The sequence below is a fragment of the Leptonotus elevatus genome, chromosome 12 (assembly GCF_054856555.1).
Source record: "Leptonotus elevatus isolate MCC_2025b chromosome 12, RoL_Lele_1.0, whole genome shotgun sequence".
Taxonomy (NCBI): domain Eukaryota; kingdom Metazoa; phylum Chordata; class Actinopteri; order Syngnathiformes; family Syngnathidae; genus Leptonotus; species Leptonotus elevatus.
Window position 1 is genome coordinate 14614262 of NC_141250.1, and position 23801 is coordinate 14638062.

Below are 23801 nucleotides of genomic sequence, written 5' to 3' on the forward strand. Positions count from 1 at the left end.
ACATTCAAACTTTTTTTTTTTTCATCGTTTAAAATAAATAAATAATTATGTACATTGGACAAAAGTATCGGGACACCCAATCGTTATCTGACTAAGTTATTTAGTACACTTTTTAGGAATAATTTGACCACACCAGCTACATTTGATGAAAACTTATTGAAAACCATCCAGTAATAATAATAATAATAATAATTGGTGTCCCAATACTTTGACCAAGTGGTTGGTCTTACCTCATTGATAAGGAACTGAAGTTGAAGAACAGCTGCACCGCTCTCATGCTGACAAAAGCAGTCAACCCCGGGTCGTCCCAGTCTGATGACATCACAGAGTCAAGGAATTATAGGAACCTTCACAAAAGGTATGCCAAAATATGACGCATGTAACAATGCTGCAATCTCGTATAAATACTCAATTGAATTCTACTTCATTTTTATGACCCTCTGATGGTAAACAAAAACAAGTTTCCCACCCCTGCATTGGTTTCTCTTTATTTTCCATAGCAGTGATAGCTGCACCGAGCTACATCTCACGTGGTTTGTTGACTCCACGTCTAAAGGACAATCGGAGAAGGTTATAAATGCACATTGATGTATGATGATTACTCCTCTTCTCCCACCTCGGGGCACTCACGTTAGCGGTGAAGCATCCGTGCAAAGGAAGGTCAGGAAGGAACAATACCGGTACAGGCCCCGCTGGCTGTCTCTCTCCGATTGGAGTAAACAGTGTTCAGTCTGCGAAGCTAATTCAAATTAGTTTTACGTGTTCATGCTCTGAAAGCAAGGGGGGAGCTTCTGATATGTTGATAAAGAGTGCGGATTGAAAAGAAAATCAAATTGCGGATCAGCGTCAACAGGTTGTGTATAAATTTGCATGGAATTGATCCTGCTAAAGGTTGATCAGATTTGTGATCCCAAAAAAACATGTATTATGATTATTGCACTGTAGAGTGAGTTGCAATCTGTTTTTGTGTTACTTATTTATTGTTGTAACCATATTTTTAACATATATTTCTTTACTCCGTGTGCATCCCTTTGTATGGAGCGATGAGAACAGTCAATCTGATCAAATCACATACATTTTTCTCTGCCTGAATTGATAGTTAAGTTATTGGTTAGTTGTCCATGAAAAAAAAGGTGTTAAAAATGATATACATACGCAAGAGTGACTAGTTATAAGCATGACCTTTAGAGAATGAGGGAGGGCTAGTTTGCCTTCCCTTCTTCCTCCAAAGTGAAACTCTCCACCTCACTTGGCATGAAGTCGACCCACAACATCATGCAAACAGCTCAGGGCAAGGTGATTGTGTAACATTTATGAACTGCAATCACATATCCGTTCTGTTATTTTAAGAACAAAATGTGTAAAGCTGTAATGAATAGCTTCAGTAAGTAATCAGGGAGCGTTGCAGGCTGTGGATCCGATTTTTTAACCCATTCGTGTAATGGCACTCGGACGGAGGAGGGGGAGAAAAATTATTATTAAAAGCAAACTTAAATACATCAGGATGTTTTGACAGGGTAAAAAAAAAAAGGTAATTTAATTTAACGGCACTCCACCTTCACCAAGGCCAAACAATTTAAATGACTAAACCATCAGATTCCCACATCCTGCATTTGCCCAAATTCATCAATCAATGAGTTTGTCTCTAAGAGGCTATTAGTGCATTATTATCTCACAATGTTGAGAGTTAATTGATGAGCCAAGGCTTAAAAATATTTTATTTTGAAAAGTGACCGCACACTCTCTCTGTTTACGACGGACTCTTGACGCCTGTCAAGATGCTAATGATCTCAGTCGCGTAGCGCTGATGCTAATCGACAAGTTAGCAAAATGAGTAAAAAACAGACATATCTGGAAAGTTTCTTTGCAAGGGAGAAAAAGCCCAGTGATGAGACAACACAGGAGCTTATGACCAAGAAGAAAAAGCTGCATGGACTTTATAGCTTTATCTACAAAATACCCCAGTTTTTGTGTTGCTCGTATCATTCATAAGCATTACCATAGTGACCTCACCATATGAAAGCGTTGTTGTTACCCTTGTTATGGTGTTTGTGCTGATAATACAGGTACATAAAAATACATAGTGGATTTGCGTCCGCGAAAGTAAAGTTGTGGACTTGTATGAACCGGTCCGTGGTGGAAAAACGAGTTTGATTCTCATCTTCGGCCGTCTTGTGTTGAATTTGCATGTTCTCCCTGTGCTTGTGTGGGTTTTATCAATACACTGCCCTTCAAATTCCTCCCGCAATCCCCAAAAGCTACATGGTTGTTGCAAAGTTCTGTTCAGCCTATTGCGTTTCATCTACAGCCAGCGGATGAAGGCTGTCTCCACGGAAATGAGACGATATGCCAGCCGCAACTATGAAGAACAGTGATGCACATACCCATCCACAATAAATTCAAATCCTGCCCCGGTGAACGTCACCTGCGGAGTGTTCCCAAACATTCCTCCCTCCCTGTCTCCGATATGTAAAATTCAAGCGATTTGTTGCATTATCTATACGTGTGAGGTTGTTTTCCCCCAGGATTTTACCCTGCTCCCCGATGGAACATTTTTCCTCACATCTCCCCTTCCGTTCATTCTAAGATCACTTTTTTTTCCTGCATGAGCTCATTTCCCTTCAGTGTTAATGTGAGTATGAATGGTTGTCCGTCTCTATATATGCCCTGCGACTGACTGCTAACCAGTCTAGGACACAGAAATAGGAAATGGACAGATGAAGAACTGTAATGCCTAGAACTGTCTAGAATCTCCGAGGACTTTCATGCTCTGGCGGTCAATGTTTGGCGCCAAGGGAGGGTGGTGGTAGGACCAGAGCAGGGCTGTAGGGAACGACTGGCGGGGGCGGGGGGTGGATGGTGAACAGAGTGCCTTCCACAAAACCTGCTGACTGGTTTGGAGCTCAACCCTCAGGCGTGAAAGGCATGCAAAGACACTTTTTTTTTGCAAGGACTCCCACAGTTCCAGCTTGTTGTAAAAGATGGGGCAGCTTACCAAAGAGAGAAGATACATATGAAAAGAGGAAGAAGAGGAATATTCATTAGATAGTATTTGCTACAGCAACTCAGAGAACTTTTGGTCAGTTGAATCACTCTTCGGCTGTGTGTTGACTAACTGTAATGACCGTCACTTCAGGGTATACAAGCCAGTGTATGCGTGCGATTTCAGAGAGTGGACAGAAACAGATTTAAATCTTCAGCCTGTGTCAGTGTGCATCACGCTCCCCCACTAGCATGCCACTCTTAGCGCACATCGCATTCAAATTCACATCACACTCGGGGCCACATCAAAACAAGTGAGAGAACACAAAGCTGATGTGAAGGTGAACCGCCTACATTCATACGAGAGATAATAAACACTGTACTGTTGCCAGAGAACTACATAGGGACTGACTGCAGACATGCCACAGATAAACTGTTGATTATTTCGGTTGAATAGCCGTCATCTCGCCTGTGAGAGCAAAACGATTGACACCAATATAAAATTCTCTCTTCCGTGTTTCAGGCATGTAACTGTTGCTAAACGGCATCTCTTCTGATTTGCAGTATAGCCAAGAACGTGTCCTAAAAAAAAACGAAGTCATATATTTTTTTAATTTTCCACTTTGGTTTCATGAGGTCATGTTGTTTACTCCCAACACCAAAAAATCAAGCACATGATATTATGAGTAACTTAGCTGGTGGATAAAGAGCAAAACAGAGCAAAAATCAAATAATGACTTTCAGTAGATAATTAGATTAACACCAGTGAGCCAGAAGCAAAACAGCAACCCCCCTTGACCTGAATTGAGTTATTATTATAAAAGTGGCTGATGTTGTTTTACATATGTCCTTGCCAGAAAGAAAAGCATCCTTAATTGTAGAGTCAATTACTTACCACAACACAAGCAAGTCGTTTTCAAATGTGCAGGTGCAGGAGAAGAGAAAAGGCAGTATGAAGGAACAATATAACATGTTTGTTTTTAATTACTCATGTAAGCATTCATGTCAATAGAACGAGGTTGCAGCTTTACTACTTCAGGTCAAATGAACATGCTCTCTCTGTGCATTTGCAACATCATAAACACTAACAAAGCCTTTACATCCCGATTAGCACACTTGATTACACGATAGCACTGATTTTTGTACCAATCGAATATTTAAACAACATACAGCCAATGTTCTGCCTTTGTGGCCGGGCCATCTGGCCACTCAGTTATATTCCGTGCATCTGCTTTATTCTGAGTGCCTGTCAATGAGTCATTGTCTCCCTCCGACAGGCCTCTGTGTTGTCGCCCGGCAATTGCCGGCCATCACTGCGTTATTCACTTCACTATGCAATTCGAAGGATCAACTACTTTATTATTAACTTTGCTTAAAAAAATACAAAAACGCCACTGTATAGTCTCAGTCATTCAGGTCATGCTAATCTGCAAAACGTGAATGGCATCGACTGGAATTCTCAATGGTTGTTGAAGTCGTTGAACCTTTAACAAAAGGGCCGCTATTTTGCTTTCAACAACAATACAGCACATAAATATTCCGATCCACTGTAATTACCTCATATGTGTGATATGCAATTACAGAGCTTGAATGCTGTAAGGGCTGACTGAGCCGGGTCACAAGAAGGAGTCAAGCCATATCACCTGTGATTAACCCCTTTCAACTGCATTCCGTGCATCTGGGTCATTTCAGCGCACGTACAATTATTGATGGCCTGTCCCAGGGCAGTTTCCCGGTCGTGCTCTCTTAAGTTATAAATGCAATTTTACACAAGTTAGGCACATACACCCAATTCCAATGTACTCAAGATAAGTTAAATCAAACAAAACGTGGCTTTCAATATACTTTCTGTAAAATCAGTATTTGTAGTATTTGTCATGTCTTACAATACCAGTGTTGCTCATACTACTGGAGACAAATTCCTTCTGTGTTTGTACATTCTTGTCCAAAAAAAGATGTCAGTTCCCTGAAGCTGTCTTGCAGTTCAGAGGACTGACATTCAAAGTGATCAAAGCATGCAATTTCGCAAAATCACACGGCGGCAGTTTGATAGAGGATTGATCCCGCCATTAGAGCTCTAATTGACCTGAGATCCACTTCTCCTTGTATCTCTAGTCATCCATGTTAAAAAATCTTTCTCATCCTGTAGGATAAGCAATTACTTCCACCCCCCACCCCTTTTTTTTTCTTATCTTCTGGATCAGGCTCGAGCACGTGTGTGTGTGTGTGTGAGGTGTATAATAATTACTTTGTGCTTGTTTAATAATAGTGGTAAAGCAGTGAAAGGAAAGGTCGGGCAATTTAAATTAGAGTATCTTCACACAGCAGAGTGGATGTAGAACAAAAAGTGGAGGATGGGAAGAGAGTGTGTGTGCATGCATGATCATTGGTATTTGTGTGAATGGTTGATAATGCTTTTGGATCGCATCTAAGTGTTGACATTTAGACGAAGCGAGTTGACAAAATTGCGTGTTCTCGTTATAAATATTGCTTCTAAATACACACGCGTCATCATTCCAGACAACATAATAACCGACCGCAACCGAGCTTCTCCCTTCCACTGTTTTCTCACTCTCGCCAAAGCTCAGCCATTAAGTGCCATCCACAACAACAGAGTCAACATGAATTATTAAATCAATGGAAGAGTGTTGCCGGCGCACATGCAAAAGTCATGGCTTGTGCACTCCCTAAAACCGACAGTAGTAGTATTTAGAAACACTTGAATTGGATTCATGCTTGTTTATGTATCTATTTCCTATAGCATGACTTTTAGAATGAGGGATGAAGTCGTAGTATCTCACTGCGCATTCATTATAACCAGTCAATGACGGAGGCCCATTTTTTTTGACGAATGATGGTAAACTTTGAAAATAGACGGGCTAACCATTGCCGGAACTGGGTTTTCGTCCGTCAATCTAATCGTCAATCCGCCAATGCCAAAATGCCCATTTTGCTGACGAATGACGGAAATATTGACAGATGCCCATGATGAATTATGGATTGACGATTCTAATTCGGTTCGGCTTGAAATATGAATGGATTGAAAACGATGCGAGGGTATCCCGACTGTTGACGACTGACGAATTCTCAAAATTCATTGACACGCCCACCTCTGATTAGAACCAACAGACTAATCAAAAGTTACATCCCAAAAAGACTTAACAATTGTACAATATCACTTTGTGGGGCAAAGCCCTCCTTCAAGGAAGAAAATAGACCTCCTCCAAGGCAGAAAAATCCAACCAACAGCTAAAAACCTTAGTGCAGTTCTTTTCGTTTATTTGACTGGTTCTCGTGGGATACTGCCCCATTTGACCCAACTCAAAGGTACTGTAAATACAAAAAACATTTATTTTCAGTTTTATTCAAATTACTCCTATTTTTGCATGTATATACATACATACATTTAGGATGCTTGTGATGTGAGCAACTGCCGCTATCACCTTTGTCTATAGGCAATCACACGCGATCTGGCTCTTGCGCACTCTTGGCTGTATCCAAACGAGCAGCTCAGTGAGTAATTAACCTGCAGATAGGAAGTTCCGAGGGAATCAAATTGCTACTTCAGAAGTTGCCGCATGTCTGCAATGGAAATGTTTTGATACAGCCATTACGAGTCAGGATAAACCTACAGAACCGTGGCCTCATTTCAAGCGATATAAAGCAGCACATTTAGAACAACGATGGATGGCAGGCAATGTGAGCTGATTGTAAAAGTTGAGGCTGACCCTGTGCTTCCCGTGGTCGTGTTAACAGAAACACAATTATTGCTTATGTCATTTTCAAAACCAGCTGGATCATTGGGTTATGTTATTCTCTTTCAAAATGCCAACTATAATTCACCGGATGAAACAGATGAGATGGTTCTCGCTCTAAAGAGCCAACAAAAACAAATTACCAGTTGGTAGAAATGTAATTAGCAACTCAGGGGTTCTAATTTGCAAAACAATGACTCAAGTGCACTGCCTCATGAAAAAGGACAGAACAGTCAATGTGTGTTTAGTTTTTATATGTTAATAGGCAGCAGTCGATAGTCAGGAGAGCCAGCAACAGAGATGGTGTTCTCTTTATTGAGTGAGGAGCTAAATTTGTTACCAAAAAAAAAAGTAGCTTTTCGAAATGGACCTTTCTTTGCACACTCACTATAAGACAGTGGAAACAACTAATTTCCAAAATAAAATAACCATCTATTTTCTATACCATTTGCCCTTGCTTGAGTCACAGGTGAGCTGGACCCATCTGACTTTTGTTGACAGGCGGTCTACAACATGGACCGGTCGAGGTTAGGGATGGGAATTGATAAAAGAGTTTAGTTTTTAATTTATAAAAATTAAAATAGCAAATAAAAAGATGGAGGGGCTTAACTGGGGGCTACACAGATTTCAGACGTGCACTTTTCTTCTGTAAATTGTAATGTAGTGTAATGTGTAATTTTTATCAATGCAGTTACATTAACTTTCATTCATTTTTCATACGATTTTAGTGTAGCGTGTCTAAAGTCACTCTTGTGAAATAAAAACTCAGAAACTCATTCCGTATTGTGTGACGGTATGGTAATAACCCGGCGGAGTCCTGCCCGAGGCTCAAAGACATGCTACCACCATCACCTCGTTGACAGTCGAGTATGCTAACTAGCATGCTAAAGTCTGGGCTGCTAAACAACTGGCTGCCGTTACACATAATGCTCCAAAGGAGTCGCAGACTACCTTTATTATTTAGTGCGTAATCCTTTTTATGTTATGGTCTCAGATGCTACATTATTGTAGCAACTGAGCTAACCTACTATGCCGGTGAGACATCCAAATAATAATATAAATGTTTTCATACGGTCAACATTTTCCTATTGCAATACCACATAGTCTACAGTATTTCCTTCGCACAGCTCTACGTCTGTGAAATAAAATCATATCTTTGAAAGCTTTGCATGAGTGTATTTAGTGTAACTTGAAGGATATTCCAGTATATTTTAGTTGGCTTCAGAATTGGATGATCTTTGAGGCAACACTGACATAGGTGTGAATAACACATTAGGATTTAAAGTGACAGTCTCATCCTCCTAACATCATGCAGATTACACTGTATTGATTGTTTGGGTTTCAAAGGCCTCTCCTGAGCCCACATAGGATTAGCATTACTCAAAGGGAGACTGATTTTGTATATGACTGATGATGATTTAGACTCAGAACTGGTATTCTCATTTATGAAAGATGTTTCAACAAATCTGTTCAAACACGATAGCCAGCCTTCGTGTGGACTCTTGACCTTTCAAGCCTCTCAACAAAGCAACCTCAAGCAGACAGAGATGTTTGCTTTTCATACGTATTCGAAAAGGAAGCACCGCAGAACTATAAGAGACGTCGGCGTTGGATATCTTGCGAGAGCAACTTCATCTTCAGCATGCGCATGTGCCGTAACGTTCTCGATATAAGCAAATATAGAAAACTCCGCATTGTATCCACAAGGCTCTCAGAAATATTTTTTGCGCATGGGTGTGTTTGTTGCGGCCTTTTAAATGGCAACGCTGAGCTGTTTGTCAAATACTGCAGTGACAAGTCCAGCGAGATTTTTCTGCTCCACCGAATGTGTGAGGCTAACAAAAGAGCTCACCGTGGCCAAGCCTTCCAGGGTACATGCATTGCCACTCAATGAGCAGATTGGAGAAGCCCACCAATGCAATGCTTCGAAAACTGTGCGGCAGTCAAGAGCCAATAGCCTCGGTCTGTCACTTTGTCTAGATAAGGTGCCGTTTGACAACAGGAGATATTGATTCAGCTGCCTGCAGGCTTTTTATAGAAGCCAGCACCATCATTATGACCCATCGCCCTGCCTGCCTGTTTGCCTGCCTCAATGCCTCGCCATCAACAGAGAGACAATGTGTGGATAAATACAAACGGATGGTGGAGGGGGACATGATGGTGAGGGTGGGATATAGCGATGGCAATCATAAACATAATCAAATGAAGGCAACTGAAATGAGACAGATAAATGGATGGGGAGGGTTAGGCGGGAGAGAGATAAAACAGCAAGTTAAGGTTATGGTAAACATCAAAATGTAAAGTGAAGGGAAAATTGAGGGTGAAAAACATCAGAAAGAAAGAGTGTCAACAGACCAATTGCTATTGCGAGAGAAAGACACGAATGGGATCTTTAGCCTTGATCTCAGAATCATAAAAAAATACCATCTATATAAAGAGTGCTTTGCATGTGTTCATTAATGACAGTTATTGATAAAAATCTCCTTTGGTGTATTGCATGCAGTCAATATTTGACTCCGATTTGATCAAAAGAATATCCCCTGAAAGGCAAGATCACTTTGCAAATTGGATTAGCGATGTTGCGTAAGCAACTGTGTACATGTTCTAATCAATTAGGATCTGATTTAGAACCAAGTAATTAACCATACTAGAACCAATGCAGTCTTTGCCATGTATTTACTTTACACATTTCCAATAGTGACACGTTATTACTTGGCTCAACACAACAATTTCTTCAGGCATGTGCCCAAACATTGCAGTCTTCCCACGCATAAATTGGACAAACAGCAAATGTGTAACAAGGTTGTATTATATTCTCTCTGCAGTCCTTACACTCCGCTCTCTGATATTGCACGTGCGATGATCATCACTCCGAATGTCCACTCATGTCTCATCCAACACTTACAAGCAAACCTTGAACAGATGCTGCTTGATTGATTTATCCAAAGGCTGAGACACACTGAAGATTCCAATGGTGCTCTATTAGATCTGATGCTTTATATTAAAAAAAAAAAATTTAAACTAGACATGCAAACTATGAACCAGTATTTAAGCAACAATGACGAAATGTTATGGAAAAAAACATTTGTCTGTCGCTATACACGAGCACATATTAACTTGTTAAGATCCGTATTTTTCGGACTGAAAGTCACAGTTTTTGATTGTTTGGCTGGTCCTGTGACATACTTGGGTGCGACTTGTACAATACATTAATTTAGAGCTCGGACTGGCACCTAAAATCCCTTTTCTCTAATTATGCTGACTTTCTAAAGGATTTGCCAAAAGAAAGTAGAAGAAAGAAGAAGAAGAAAGTAAATGACAACGAAAGAAGAACAAGAAGACAACAAAAGTAAAACAGAAGAAGAAAGAGGAAGAACAAAAAAGTAGGAGGAGAAAAAAAAGAACTGTACTGTTTTGGTCTGGGTTTATATATATATATATATATATATATATATTATTATTATTTATTTTTTTTACTGCTGTGACTTATACTCCGGAAGGCAACTTACAGTCCAAAAAATATGGCAATTACTAATTACAATTACACAAAAACACCACCAATGATGGTTGGTAATCATCAATCAATCTTAACAAAATAAGCCATTTTAGTTTGTGTCGTTGTTTCTTAGGAACAGACACGACTGCACTGGCGACGGTGGTGATGTTCTCAACATTGACTCTTTCGTCTTGAAAGTTGACAATGTTTTCATCATTTCATTCTCCTTATTTTAATGCACGTATACGTTTATGAATGCAATATTTTTGGATTCATCTTCCCAGCTTTTCCCTGTTGCCGTTTTGTATGAGCTTTTCCATTCACTTTTGTCCCCTATTCTAAGTATCTCTATGACTTCTATTTCTACATGCTGTCTGAAAATACTAAACTATAATTCTATTCTTGCAATATTTACTTTGTTCTTGATATATCATTTTTTGGGGGGGTGGCCCTAATACTCTCATTAGCAAAGAACCTCAACATCAGAAGTCCAAAATGATATAGCGCAATTCTTGGCTCAGTTTTTAGCAAGCTACAGCAAAACATACTGCAGTAGCCCTCTAATTGCATTTCATCTAAAATTCAAACAGTTCATCTGTTTTTTCCCTGACTGCATCCTCAATGCACTCTTCTCCCCATTCTCTCACCGTCTTTTCCTCCGCGCCTTTGATTAAGTCCTTTAAAATCTGAAATGCATGCTTCGCAAACGGTGAGAGTCACATTGTGGGACGATAAATCAGCCCAATTCGACGCTGCTGCCAAGGAGCTATCTCTCATCCTAACCTCAATCTCTTCTCGTCTCCTCGCGGGCGTCTCTCTGTGTTCATCCTTGCGTTCACGCACGTACACCTACGCAAACACCTGCTTGCACGAGAAGGCGTGCGTCCTCTTCAAGGGTGTTCAACCGCCTCTCTGCACACGGGTGCACTTGAGCCTGAGCACAACATGTTTTGCATGCGTACATGGCTGTAAACATACAGACGCAACGCTAAGCTTGTGACATTGTCTGCGTATTAAAGCCTCTAAAAGGCTGCCTGCAGAGATTAAAAGGGCCGCCGTTCACCATACAAGACAACATGGAAATAATAACTACAGATGGAATGTAGCTAAAAGGAAAGAAACTATGAGGGGCCGTCAGGGACATAATTCATGATTACCTCTCACATGTATAACTCAAACTACTGAAATCCTCTCACACTGAGACAGCTAAAATGCTTTTAGAGACAATCCTAACATTTTTGGGGACCTTTTAAGATTGACATTGTTCTCTTCAGACAGGGGTCTTTCCATGTGCTTGTAAGATGGTCTTTGTCAGGCTATTTCTGAAGAAAAATGGTTGAAACAAATTACAAACCAGTGTCCAATCAGCCTGTTTTTCAAAGTAAAATTGTAAAGAATCTTGTTTTTATGTAGTTAAATGATTTTTCTGAATGCCAACAACTTGAAATGTTTCAATTGGGTTTTTAGACGAATCAATGATTGATTGATTGATTCCTATTCATACAGAAATATGTGTGTATAAATGTGCTAATAAAATTCTATGAGAGCAAAAACATCAGTACTGTGTATGAGTGTTCCAGGCGCGTGTGAGAGCATTCCAGTATTGCATGTGAGTGAAAATATTCAGTATTGTTTGCGAGACTTTCAGTAGTGTGAATAAGAGCAGAGTATGTGTGAGAGTGTCTCAGTGGTGAATGTGGGAGCATTTGATTTCTTTTTTGAGTGTTTCAGTAGTAATGCGAGTGGAGAAAAAAACTATCTACTGTGAGTGTGACTTCCAGTCGAGTGAATAAAAGAGGTGTGGACATGAGAGTGTCTCAGTATATATTGTATGTAAGCAAACAAAAATTCAATAGTGTGTGAGAGCATTTCACTAGTGTGTATGTACTGTATGTGTGAGAGTAGTGTAGTGTAATGTATGTAAACCTAACAAAAAAAATCTATAGTGTGCGTGAGAGCCTTTTAGTAGAGTTTGAGAGCATGTGAGAAGTTTGTGAGAGGTAATTTTTTAATTTTGTCAGCCGCTCATAAGAAACAATGTAGACTAGAAAAGTGAAAGCTAAGCTTATATCACCTTTATATAAAACTCTGAATAAGCTGGATTTCACTTTCCTTTCTTTCCTTTGGTCCTTCCTCGGGTCTCCTGACAGCCTCACGATTCTGAAGTTTTTGATTTAGGTGAACGGTATGGGATTTTTTAATAGGTTTAAGGTGAACTAATGAATACACACTCACACGAACGCACATGCACATACAGACCCACATACAAAATAAAATAAAAATAAAATAAATAAATAAAAGACGGATGGATGGATATTAAAGTAGTCTTTTTTTTATTACAATGTGATATATTACCCTAAATTGTAGAGAAAAAAAGATACCATCCTACAGTCCCGTTGGACTTACTGACAATAAAAGCTGCATATATCTTATTTTCCACACTGAAAATGAGAAATAAACGTCCCGTTCCGTCAAGCTGCGAGTGCCACTATTTTACATCACATGAGAATGAGAGTGTATGAAGAAAAATAAATTATGCACTCTAGATGAAAGTAGAAACAAAAACTGAACAATGAAACAGTGGGAGGAAAGAAGTTCAAAAATATGCCGTTGCATTCACAGGAGAAAATAATAACATGCTGAATGACATCACATCGGTAAGTGTGAGGAGAGACGGCAATAGCGGTGAATTCAGTGCTACTAATAGCTCATTATGATGCAGATGGCTGTGCTGATGGGAGAGGTCATGACTTTGCTTTCGATTCCTTACAGATGTTCAAGCTGCTACTGAGGCTCATGAAACCACACTGTCAGTCAAAAATGACTTATGAAATGTGCTGTGTTTAAATGCATGCAGACAATAATGTGCAAAAAAAAAAGCTAATTTCATCATACATATTTCGACCTCTAAAGCATACTTCAAGCAATCAATGTGCCGAACTATGTCGAAGTGAGTTGAGGAGCTTCAGATCACATGGTACGCGGTTGCATGTCATGCCGGTACAAATCAACGCAACGGAAAAAACATGCCGCTTTTTAAAACAAAACATTTGCAAGGAAATATTCTGAATTTTCTGTATTCCCCGCGGAGCAGGCACACACATTTATCAAGTCCAATGCATTCTTTCAACAACACAACAACTAATTTCCATTTAGAGCGAATTGGCACACACTTTGAGCATAGTTCCCCTCTGCATGCATCAACACCTGGAGTTCACTCTCCCCTGGTCTCCTTCATATCCCCGCGGTCTCATTTCCGCATCTTGCATGTTCACAGTCCTGTAGTAACTTTTTCTCCAGCTCAGTTTACTTTGCCGGCCATTTTTCCGGGGCCCACGGAACAGATAAAATAGTAACCTATTGTTTCCCCCCAAACACAAGAAGACAAAGACGGGCAAAATAGCGGCAAATTGTCATGTGTTCTCATCTATACTATCTAACTGGTTCCGGGGAAGTACTGTCGAAAAATAACATTTGTTATTAAGTCTTGGACGTCATGTCTTTATGAAGCACTACCAGCTTGTGTTCTGCTGGTATGATAATGTATTCAATGGGAGAGTGCATATACCTGCATGAGATTAAAGGAATAAAAGTGCCTTCTCTCTGGCCTTTGGAGGATATGATACATACTCATACACCGTATGAGGCTAATGCGCAAATGAGGGACCAATCAGGGAGATCCTCACTTATTGACTGTATACATTGTATAGCTGAGGCTGTGTGTCAAATTTTGACTTTGATTTTTTTTTTCTTGTGATGATTATTACGTACACACAAAATACATTCAACCGTGTACACTCACTTGTTTTTAAAATCAATGAGAATGTACGTTGTTTAATCATTCTAGTCTGGTAAAAGAACAGTTTATATACAGTATATATATATATATATATATATATATATATATATATATATATATATATATATATATAAAATAACTAGAAGCCCAAAATGACATTTGTGCCCATGATGAGTACATTTCTGACTACAACTGTAAATGGGTTCAACATTTGACAATTAGCTTTCCTAGTCGCAGTATTATGAGGCGCATATACCGGTTTCCCTTCAAACACAAATATGTCTCCCAAAAAAAATAAAAAAAATCTCACACCAACAAAGAAACCTCTTACTTCACATAAACAGCTCACTCATACTGAAAACTCATCCAAAAAATCTCTTACTTACCAAAAATGTCACACAAAAAACAAAAAAATACCCTCTCAAACTCACCAAAAGAAGTCATACACAATAAAGCCATAAAAACGAAATTCTTACCACAAACTCTCACACACCCAAAAAAGATATATATATATATATATATATATATATATATATATGTTCTCCAAAATACTCTTACATGATAAACTCTCATACACACACAAAAAAAACCTCACACTCGCCCCAAAAAATCAAATCTCATACTCATCAAAAACCTTTCAAACATAACAACTCTCAAACATCACAAAATCACACACAAAAACTCACACAACAATTCTCATAATCACCAAAAAGCCTATCACACACAAAATAAATCTCATGCCTACAACACAAACTCTCACATACCAACACAAACTCATGTTCTCCAACAATACTCTCACACACATCATAAACTGACACTCACAACAACAAAATCTCACACTCATAAAAAATCTAATCTCATACTCACCAAAAACCTGTCACACATAAAATAACTCTCATTAACGCCACAAACTCACATAAAAACATACAAACACCAAAGCAACTCTCATTCTCCAAAAATACTCTGAACACACATGATAAACTTTCACACACTAAAAAAAAAATCTCACACTCACCACAACCTAAACCATGTCAGTCTTGCATAGACAAAAAAAAAATCTTAACACAAAACACCTCCCACAAAAACAAAAAAAAACATCAAAAAGCCTCTCAAACCTTTCAACCTCACACACAAAAATGAAATGCAGACTCGGGCATAAAACCTCAACACACACCAAAAACTCTCACTCGAATCAATCTCAAGCTCACCCAAAAAAAAAAAAAACCTTGCCTTGCGCCCCAAAAAATATACACCTACGAAAAAATACTCACACTCAACAACAAAAACCTCACAACACTCACACTAAACAAAAACTAACACTTTGACACTCAAAATGTCACACTCACTAAAAAATCTCTCACACAAACCCAAAAACATTTCACATTAAAATTCCTATTCACCAAAAACCCTTTTACCAAAACACACAAGAATGATGAGCTACTGCTTTTTCTGAGAAAACGTTTTTTTTTTTTCCATCTCACTTCTAGCTGCTGCATCAAGTGAGTGTTGCAAGTGAGACACTGCCACTCTACATAAATCTCCACTCATACTATTAATCCAATTCAATTTGGAATCTGTCAGCTCACACCTTTTTGTATGTGGAGTCGGCCGGCTCTTCCTGTGCTTTTGGGGGTTCTCTCCAAGTATTCCAGCTTCCTCCCACAGCCTCAAAATACATCTTCACTCTGAATATATCATAGGTGTGAATGTGAAAGTGCGCCAGAGTGAACTCCACCTCTCTCTAGTTTTATAGAAAATGAATGGTTGGCTTTTTAGCTAAGCTATGTCATAACGTGATACGGCGTTTATTTACATATTCAGTTTTGAACAATCCTGCAGATTTCGCTTCTAATAGCTCCATAAACGCTTGCATTCATTACCTGCATCATTTCCCATGTCTATCTCCTCTCATCAGGCCTCCTCTTCTGCAGTAATGAGCACTAATATGAATCATTTTTCCATCATCTGTAGCGCATGTGGCAAACCAACAAGAACAGAAATGAATGCATGAAATCAGGGAAAGGATTTCAAAAAGCTCTTCTTGTCATGGCCAGCAGATGCCTGGACAACAGCGCCCGGACGGTTGTACGCGAACTGCTCCCGGCCAGGGCGATGAGGTGAGGAATCAAATTAACAAGAGAGGCAGCTGGCGCTGGAAAGACCCTTCGGCAAGGGTCTGTTGTTTAGAAGATAGACCGAATGAATTAATGCGATATGACGTGCGACACTGCACGCGCGCATTTTCTGACACCTTGCTGAGATTCGCTGCATCTTCTCTCTGCTCAACCATCGACACGGCGCTACAAATTGTGCTTAGAAATGGTTTTTCCCCTAAGGGCCACTTTTTTTTCTTTTTTTTTTATGTTCAATGGCAACATTTGTATGTATCGACATATCTGTGGCAATGTACCAACCTCTTAACAAGCACTCAGTATGCTTGCGACAGAAATTGGAGGGTATGCTGAAAGGTTTTGTATCCACTGAATGAATGAATGGATTATAACTCCTCAATAGTGACTGATCAATTGATCAATTACTGGAATAATCCTTCGTTTAGGAATTGGGAACTAAACGCAAGTCCGTGCTTACGAGTGTGGTCTCCTTGCCACAGCAAAACAAATAGAAAAGGAAACAGCTTGTTGCCCTGCAAAATCAATCAGTGATTAGCAGCGAGGACAATGACTAGATAATTGCAATTTGCAGAGCAGTAAAACACAAGTATCAATTTGACCTTCAACACCTGCGACCTAAATCACCTTAAATTGGACATTATTCAAAGTCAGTGGAAGCGCTCTGGCTTTGACAGAGAAGAAAAAGAAATACATCAAAAAGATAACACGGAGCTCCATTCGCACACATTTACACATTGGCTTTACTTGCATTCTGTTTGAATGAACTGAACAAATGGCTTCATCGTAAACTCAAAATGCATTATGTGCTTTGGTGGCAAGTTAGACATTTGACTTTGGGGTGCCTGGCGGCAGCGTTCAATACGGTGGACCATGGTATTCTATTGGCTCGTTTGCAGCACCAGGTGAGCATTAGTGGTAGCGCTCTAGAGTGGTATAGATCCTCTGCCCTACTGTCGTATGGTGTTCCACAGGGTTCAATTTTGGAACCCCTGATTTTTGTTGTTCATTGTATTTTCTGCCCCTGACATGACTTGGCATTGTTTTAGTGTAATTGCATGCCATTTACTGTTTTGTTTTGTTTTGTCATTAATGCATTGTTAACATTGTATCAGTTTTTAAATATCTGATTTGTACTTTATTCACAGCTCTTTGTATGCACTATGCAGCGTTGAGTTGATAATTTGTGAACTTGTTTCACACTTTCAGGAGGTGTGCTTCCAAATCACATTTGACTGCGAGTTATTTATTATTTTGTGTTACGTATATGTAACTAACTGTGTATATAATACAAATCTGTCTACTCCAGATTAACTAGATACTTGGGTGTACTATTTTTTCAGTCAGGTTATTGTCATAATTTATTATTTTTATAATACATGTTCTATTTAGAATTTGGACATTGCACTGGACCTAAAATAAGTCTTAGTCTTCCCATTTTCCATTTTAATGTTCAAAACTGTTGAACAATGTTATATTTATGTTAATAATGTCCTCAAAAGCAGCGACACAGCAAATCAAAACATACTCAATAGGTATACAATCAACTTTCTCGTTATTATGTTAGAGAACGCATCTCAGGAGTGATTCCATTCAAATGGACTCGTAATCAGATCCAATTAAAGACTAACAGATTGGATGTAACATCGTGTTGGCATCACACCTAATTGAATTCACCAAATGTATATGCGGTTAATGATGATAAGAGTCTCACCGCAGTTTAGAGTTTCACTCTCGATGAATAAATGGTTGTCATTCTTTGAATCTGAGCTTGTCACAATTCCTCTCATAGCCCTGCTGTGTATTTGCATTGCACGTAAGGAAATGCTCTGATGCACCAACAAAATAATCAAAGCCCCATCCCACACAAACGAAACCTTTTGCGAGTTCAAATATCCGTACACGTTTTTCACCAGTCAGTAATCTGGAGAGTGAAGTCATTTTCAAAGAAGGCAGGCTAACATTCCGAGCATTCAATGGCGCTGCCGTGCCGCGCCTCGCAAACAGCTTCGCTCCCCACAACAGCGCAAAAATAGACCCATACACATCTTCTGTAACACCTTCATGTCGTTGGCTTACACTTTGCACTTTGTCCTTTCTATACACAAAGCATCCTTCTGCTCTTGTCGGATATGAAAGGTTACACAGAATCCTTTTCGAGCTGTTCTGCCTCTTTACGGCTGAAGGTTATTGTGCGCTTCACAGGATGTGACTCCATAAGTGCTTGTGTGATATTTCACGGCAAAACATCAGCATGTTTAAACACAATGCTTTTTTAAAAAAAAGTTTTTGTTTTTTTTGCACATGTTGCTTAAACGTATCAAATTAGGATGAAAGGCAAAATCAACATGTATTATTCAAAATAATGTTTTATGTTTTGCCACGTGGGATTTGTTGCTATATATTCAGTAGTATGAATCCTGATTAAAAACCAGTGGCATTTCCGAGATTATTTTCAGCAGTGCTATTAATAGCCATCTAACCTTTCATTCCTCGACCTCCTCGCCATCGCTCCCAAGGAGCAAATAATGACAGTAAGGAGGATATAGAGGAATGTAGAGATGAAAAGGATGAGGATAATTTAAAGTAATTGCTTTACATTTGTACTGCCTACCAGGGGTCATCTAATTCACCAAGATGGGGAACCTCAATAAAACTTGCCAGCATCAGTCCGCAGGGCACAAATACGGTCGATTGAGTAGGGAGGTTGCTCCAGCAATCCCATGTTGTTCTCAGCCAGGAACTGTCGGATGCTCAGAACAATGTGAGCAGGCTCGTTGTCATGGTGAAGAAGCCACAACTTGTCCTGTCAACTCTTAGACACTGAAGGATCTTTTTGTAAATATTCTGGTTCACATTAACAAGAAACTCAAAGTTTGGATTTGAAATATGTCTTTAGTGAGAGTAGTCCTGGAACTTTTCTGACATCTCGTAGACAAACATTGACTTCTCTCATTCACACCTTCTCTCTCACCAATTCTCTGACTCTTCATGCATGTGTTTTTAGAGATGTGGAAGGAAGTCAGAGTACCCAGAGAAAATACTGGAGTCGAGATTAAAACCACAAACCTCAGGACTGAAGCAGACGTGCTGACCACGAGTGCACCATGACTCAAATGACTGCAATCTAGTAACTTTCTCCCCATCATCACATCTTTGTATCTTTTCCCCCCACACACATCCAGTAGAACTACATTGTACAATCATAGGCTAATAAGAGGGAAAGGCAGAAAAAAAAGGTGGGCATTATTTTCCAGAATAATAGATACGAGTCCCATTGAACACGGGAACCAAGGTCAGAGTAAAACAGATGGGTATGAGAATAAGGAAAATGGAAGTAGTGGATGTAGCTGAAATCCTTCCTATTATCCTGTAGCCTGCTATTCATGCTGAAAAGAACACAAACGTGATAAGACTCAGTCATCACGGCAAAGGCCAACAAACTGCAGAGCATCATGGGAACCAACGACAGTTGATGGCATCATTATGGCGTTGAAAACAAATGAGCGGTCTTTCCAAGCCAGAGAGATATCATAATAATGGAGCCCAGAGGAAAGACATCAGCTCTCTAAAAGGAAGACCACTGAAATGCCCACAATGCTTGTGCATTGTTAAAATGGATAACAGATTAGATGCTGTACTGTGCATAGCTAGCTAACTAGCTTAGTTAGCTAGATAAGGGATGGATGGATGGATGGATGGATGGATGGATGGATGGATAGATGGATAGATGGATAGATGGATAGATGGATAGATGGATAGATGGATAGATGGATAGATGGATAGATAGATAGATAGATAGATAGATAGATAGATAGATAGATAGATAGATAGATAGATAGATAGATAATATTGGCTTGTTCGGCCATTCTATTCCATTCAATCCTTTTTCTATTCGATATCCTATCCTGGTCTAGTTTAAATTCACACTAATAACAAATACAATACATTTAAAATGAATGCAACCCCCCTGTGCATAGTGTAACTAAACAATTCCCCCTCATCTAACATTGTAGCTTTAATATAATATTTCAAAGGAGAATATTCGGTAGCCCACATTTCCACATGAACGACATGTTCAACAAACTTTGAACATGCAATCAAGCAGATTCTGAAACATTTGTTATAGGTCCATAAATGTCATTTATGTGGCGCTGCAAACTACTACAGATTGTCCTCTGAAGTATATTATCTAAGATGCAATGTTGGATGACACCAGCATCTAACCTGTCAATTGTATCGTTATTCCCTTGGAGCTTTTAAAATAATAGGAAACAATAGAGTTCTTTTTTTTACATGCTTCAATCAGTGTAATAATTTACGTACTGTCGGTTTGTAAAAATCAAGCAGTTGAATTGAACTAACACTGTATGGTGACTGCAATTTGCTCAGAGTGCCATATCTCCACTGAGCAAATTATATAGATTCAAGATGCTAATTAATGAAGCCAACTCAAAACACTTTCCAAATAAGATTCTAGAAATGGGCTAAATTAGCCAGTCTTGATAAGCACCATCTGCTTATCACATTCAAAACATAATCACATCCGCACGGTCATTCAGTTACCAGCAGGCAGCAATTAGCATTTGGCTAATGCTAATTGATTGTGTGCACACAATGGGTCAAACAAGCTTCTGATACAGTCCATTTTTAGCCACACACGCGCAGATATGCATGTGACAGAGCAGCTTTGCAGCTCCAATTAAACAAACAATATGACTGCGATCGATTAAGCATTCAGCACGGTCTCGCTGTGTCATTCATCGGCTGACTTGTATGAGCAGACTGCAAACATAATCACATGTTGCTGCTCTCAGTAGCTTAGTTGCTACGGAGCGCGTCCAAAGCCATAATCAGATGCAAAAGTGTGCGAGATGTGTTTGCACACACCGCGCTCGTATTTGCATAATTTTTGTAACCACAAATGCTGCGTCCAAACTTGAGCTCATTATGCGTCGGCACACGCTGTCACAGCGAGGCATGATCAGTCCCTGCCACAGGCCCATTTGCTCCTGATTGAATATCTCCCGATACCATTTACAGCTCTCTACTTGCCAACTGTAGTAACAGTAGAGGTAATGATAATGATAGGGTACATTTGCGTAGCACCGAAGGGTCACTTTACAAAATAAGGAAGTAAGTTGCAGAGCGCCATGTTCATGATCAAGCAGAACAAGCTCGGACTGTGCTCTGATGGACAGGAAAAAAATGGATAAGTCTACCTTTTGTCAAATCACTGTCAGATTTCATGAAAAGGAATGTTACTTTATAGTTGATCACAGCACATTATTGGAATACAATCAAATAGATTTTCACTCAAAGCTAACTCGTGACCCTGAACAAGACTGGAAGTCAGCATGGGTGATCAAACTGTACGTAAATGTAATTATGGTATAGACAGGCTGACACAGTAAACATGGTTATAAATATTAAGGGTGCAGTGAAACGGCTATGTGATATAACAGAAATAGCAAAGATCCCTGGACTCAAGTGAGAAAAAAAAAAACATACATATGTAGGATTGCAGCATTTACACATTGTGGATGTGAAATTGAAGCCAGAAGGCTACTACTCGACGGGATGCTTACTGAATGTGCCACTTGTGGGATACAAAATGGAGCATGCATCTTCTATTATAAAATGGAAGGCATGGAGATAATGCGTTAAAAAAAAGCAATCCACTGTGACATAAGACAACATTGGAGTGTATAAGATAAACCTTTCTACCATTTCTACATTTTTTCCGCCCCAGTGCCATGTTTACTGTGTATTTTTCAAAATTATGTCGCACGTTCTTGATTCTTTGAAGACAATAATAAATTGTCCATACTGTAAGTTTGAATGGTTGTTTTTCTATATGTGCCGTGTGATTGAATAGCAACTAGCCCAGGAGGTACCTCACAATTTGTGTCCAAAGCCAGCGGAGGAGCGATTTTAGCCCAGTCTGTGACATCAGCACTTTTATGGGACTGCAAAATATGCTCTGATGAACTCCTCTAACAACGACAGAGGCAGAAAGTTGCAACCAGCGAACACTGAGTTTCACGAGCTCGCTATTGCCCTGAAACCTGTTATAAATCCCAGACCCTTCACCTTAACCGGATACTTCAGAGTCCCGCCAGAGTTGTGAAGTTGTCAGGAGACCAGATGAAGGATCAAAGGAAAGAAAGATGAAAGAAAGTGAAATCCAGCACCAGCCCCAACCAGACACCACTTAATACCAACCACATAGTTACAAAACCAGAATCTTTCATTAACCCCAGAAACATCTTAATTCCAACATATTAGTGAGACCTCAAGAGACCAGAGGAAAGACTTAAGGAAGGAGGGATAGATGAAGCAGAGTAAGATCCACAAACACCAGCCTCCACTGATTCAGCGACCAGTGGGAGATGCAAATTCGGTTTGAGTTTCAGTAGATGCTGTTGTGGTGGATTTGGCATTCACGAGAACCTCCACCAAGGAGGGGAGCCATCGACCTCGGCCCGACAAGGCAGGGTCGCCCAGGACACGGCAGCACCAGGGCACAACCCTGTGATGTCATTTTCTATTGGCAGCAAGTGGCAAAATGGCCGCCCCGATACGGCTAAAAATGGGTGGCTTTTGCTGCTTAAATCATATTCCCAATATTAAACAGAATACTGTGTTTAGACCAATAATTATGCATAGAACATATTGTAAAAAAAAAAAAAGTTGATTGGATTTTGACTTGACCCTTTAAAGATGTTTCTTGTTGATCATTTATGTCTTCACAGAGCACTGCGCTGTCACACTGTTCTTCTTTGTTGAATCCATAGACGGTCTGTCCTGCTGCTGTAATATCACTCTATATGCGGAACTCATGCATCTAACAGTGCCGAGCGTACACGCCCAATGTAGCCTGGAGAGAAGCGGCGCACAACAAGCCAAATGTACCACTTTGTGGACAAGTGTAATTACAGCTGCCTGGTGTTGTTTATTTATTTATTTATTTATTTATTTATTTTTACTGGAGGGGTTGCGGAGATGGGGCAGCTATTTGAAGTGAGACGTTTATTTGTCCAAGAGTGCATGCTTGGAAATATGGCAATTTTGCAAAATGCAAGTAATTAGTCACATGACACAGTCACTGCCAAAGTGGCTATTACTGGCAGCACAGTGACACAGGCAAAAGGAGAAAATGCTAATCGATATTATAGAAACATTCGTACCTTTTTGCAGTAAGGCTACTGGCCTGCTGCCCAGGATATCAGTCATTTTCAATAATCCAGTGAGCAAATATTCCACTTTTACTATCAGTGAATTTAATTAAAAGCAGTGACTTATTTTTAGCAACAATTTTGCTAAGTAATTGGACTTGTATTATTCAATGTCCACTTAGGTGTGGTTGCTATTGGTGTCAAATTCCACCATTTTGCTGCATTGCAGAAATAAATGGGGATGGCGGGTGACAGGTGGGCACAGGGGAAGTAAGGCTGTGAAGGATAGAGGAAGCGTGAATGTAATAAATGCAAGCCGAAATCAAGAGGAGTTAAAGGCGATGGGGGGCAAGGCGAAAAACAGTAAAACAGAAAGTGCGGGTATGGAGAAAGAGAATCAGCGAGGGCCCTCATGAGAGCACCGGCGAGATGTGTGCAGCATGTCAATACAAATGCTAAGTC

General features: G+C 39.7%; 1 protein-coding gene across 17 annotated transcripts in view; it reads right to left on the reverse strand.

Annotated features, from left to right (window-relative positions):
• The window catches only part of stxbp5l (syntaxin binding protein 5L), a 101405-nt gene that overhangs the window by 56306 nt on the left and 21298 nt on the right, over positions 1-23801 (reverse strand). For all 17 annotated transcript variants that reach the window (XM_086091515.1, XM_086091513.1, XM_086091511.1 and 14 more), the window contains exon 3: positions 231-312. In XM_086091515.1, coding sequence (XP_085947641.1) covers positions 231-312 — 82 coding nt within the window. The remainder of the gene's footprint in view (positions 1-230; positions 313-23801) is intronic.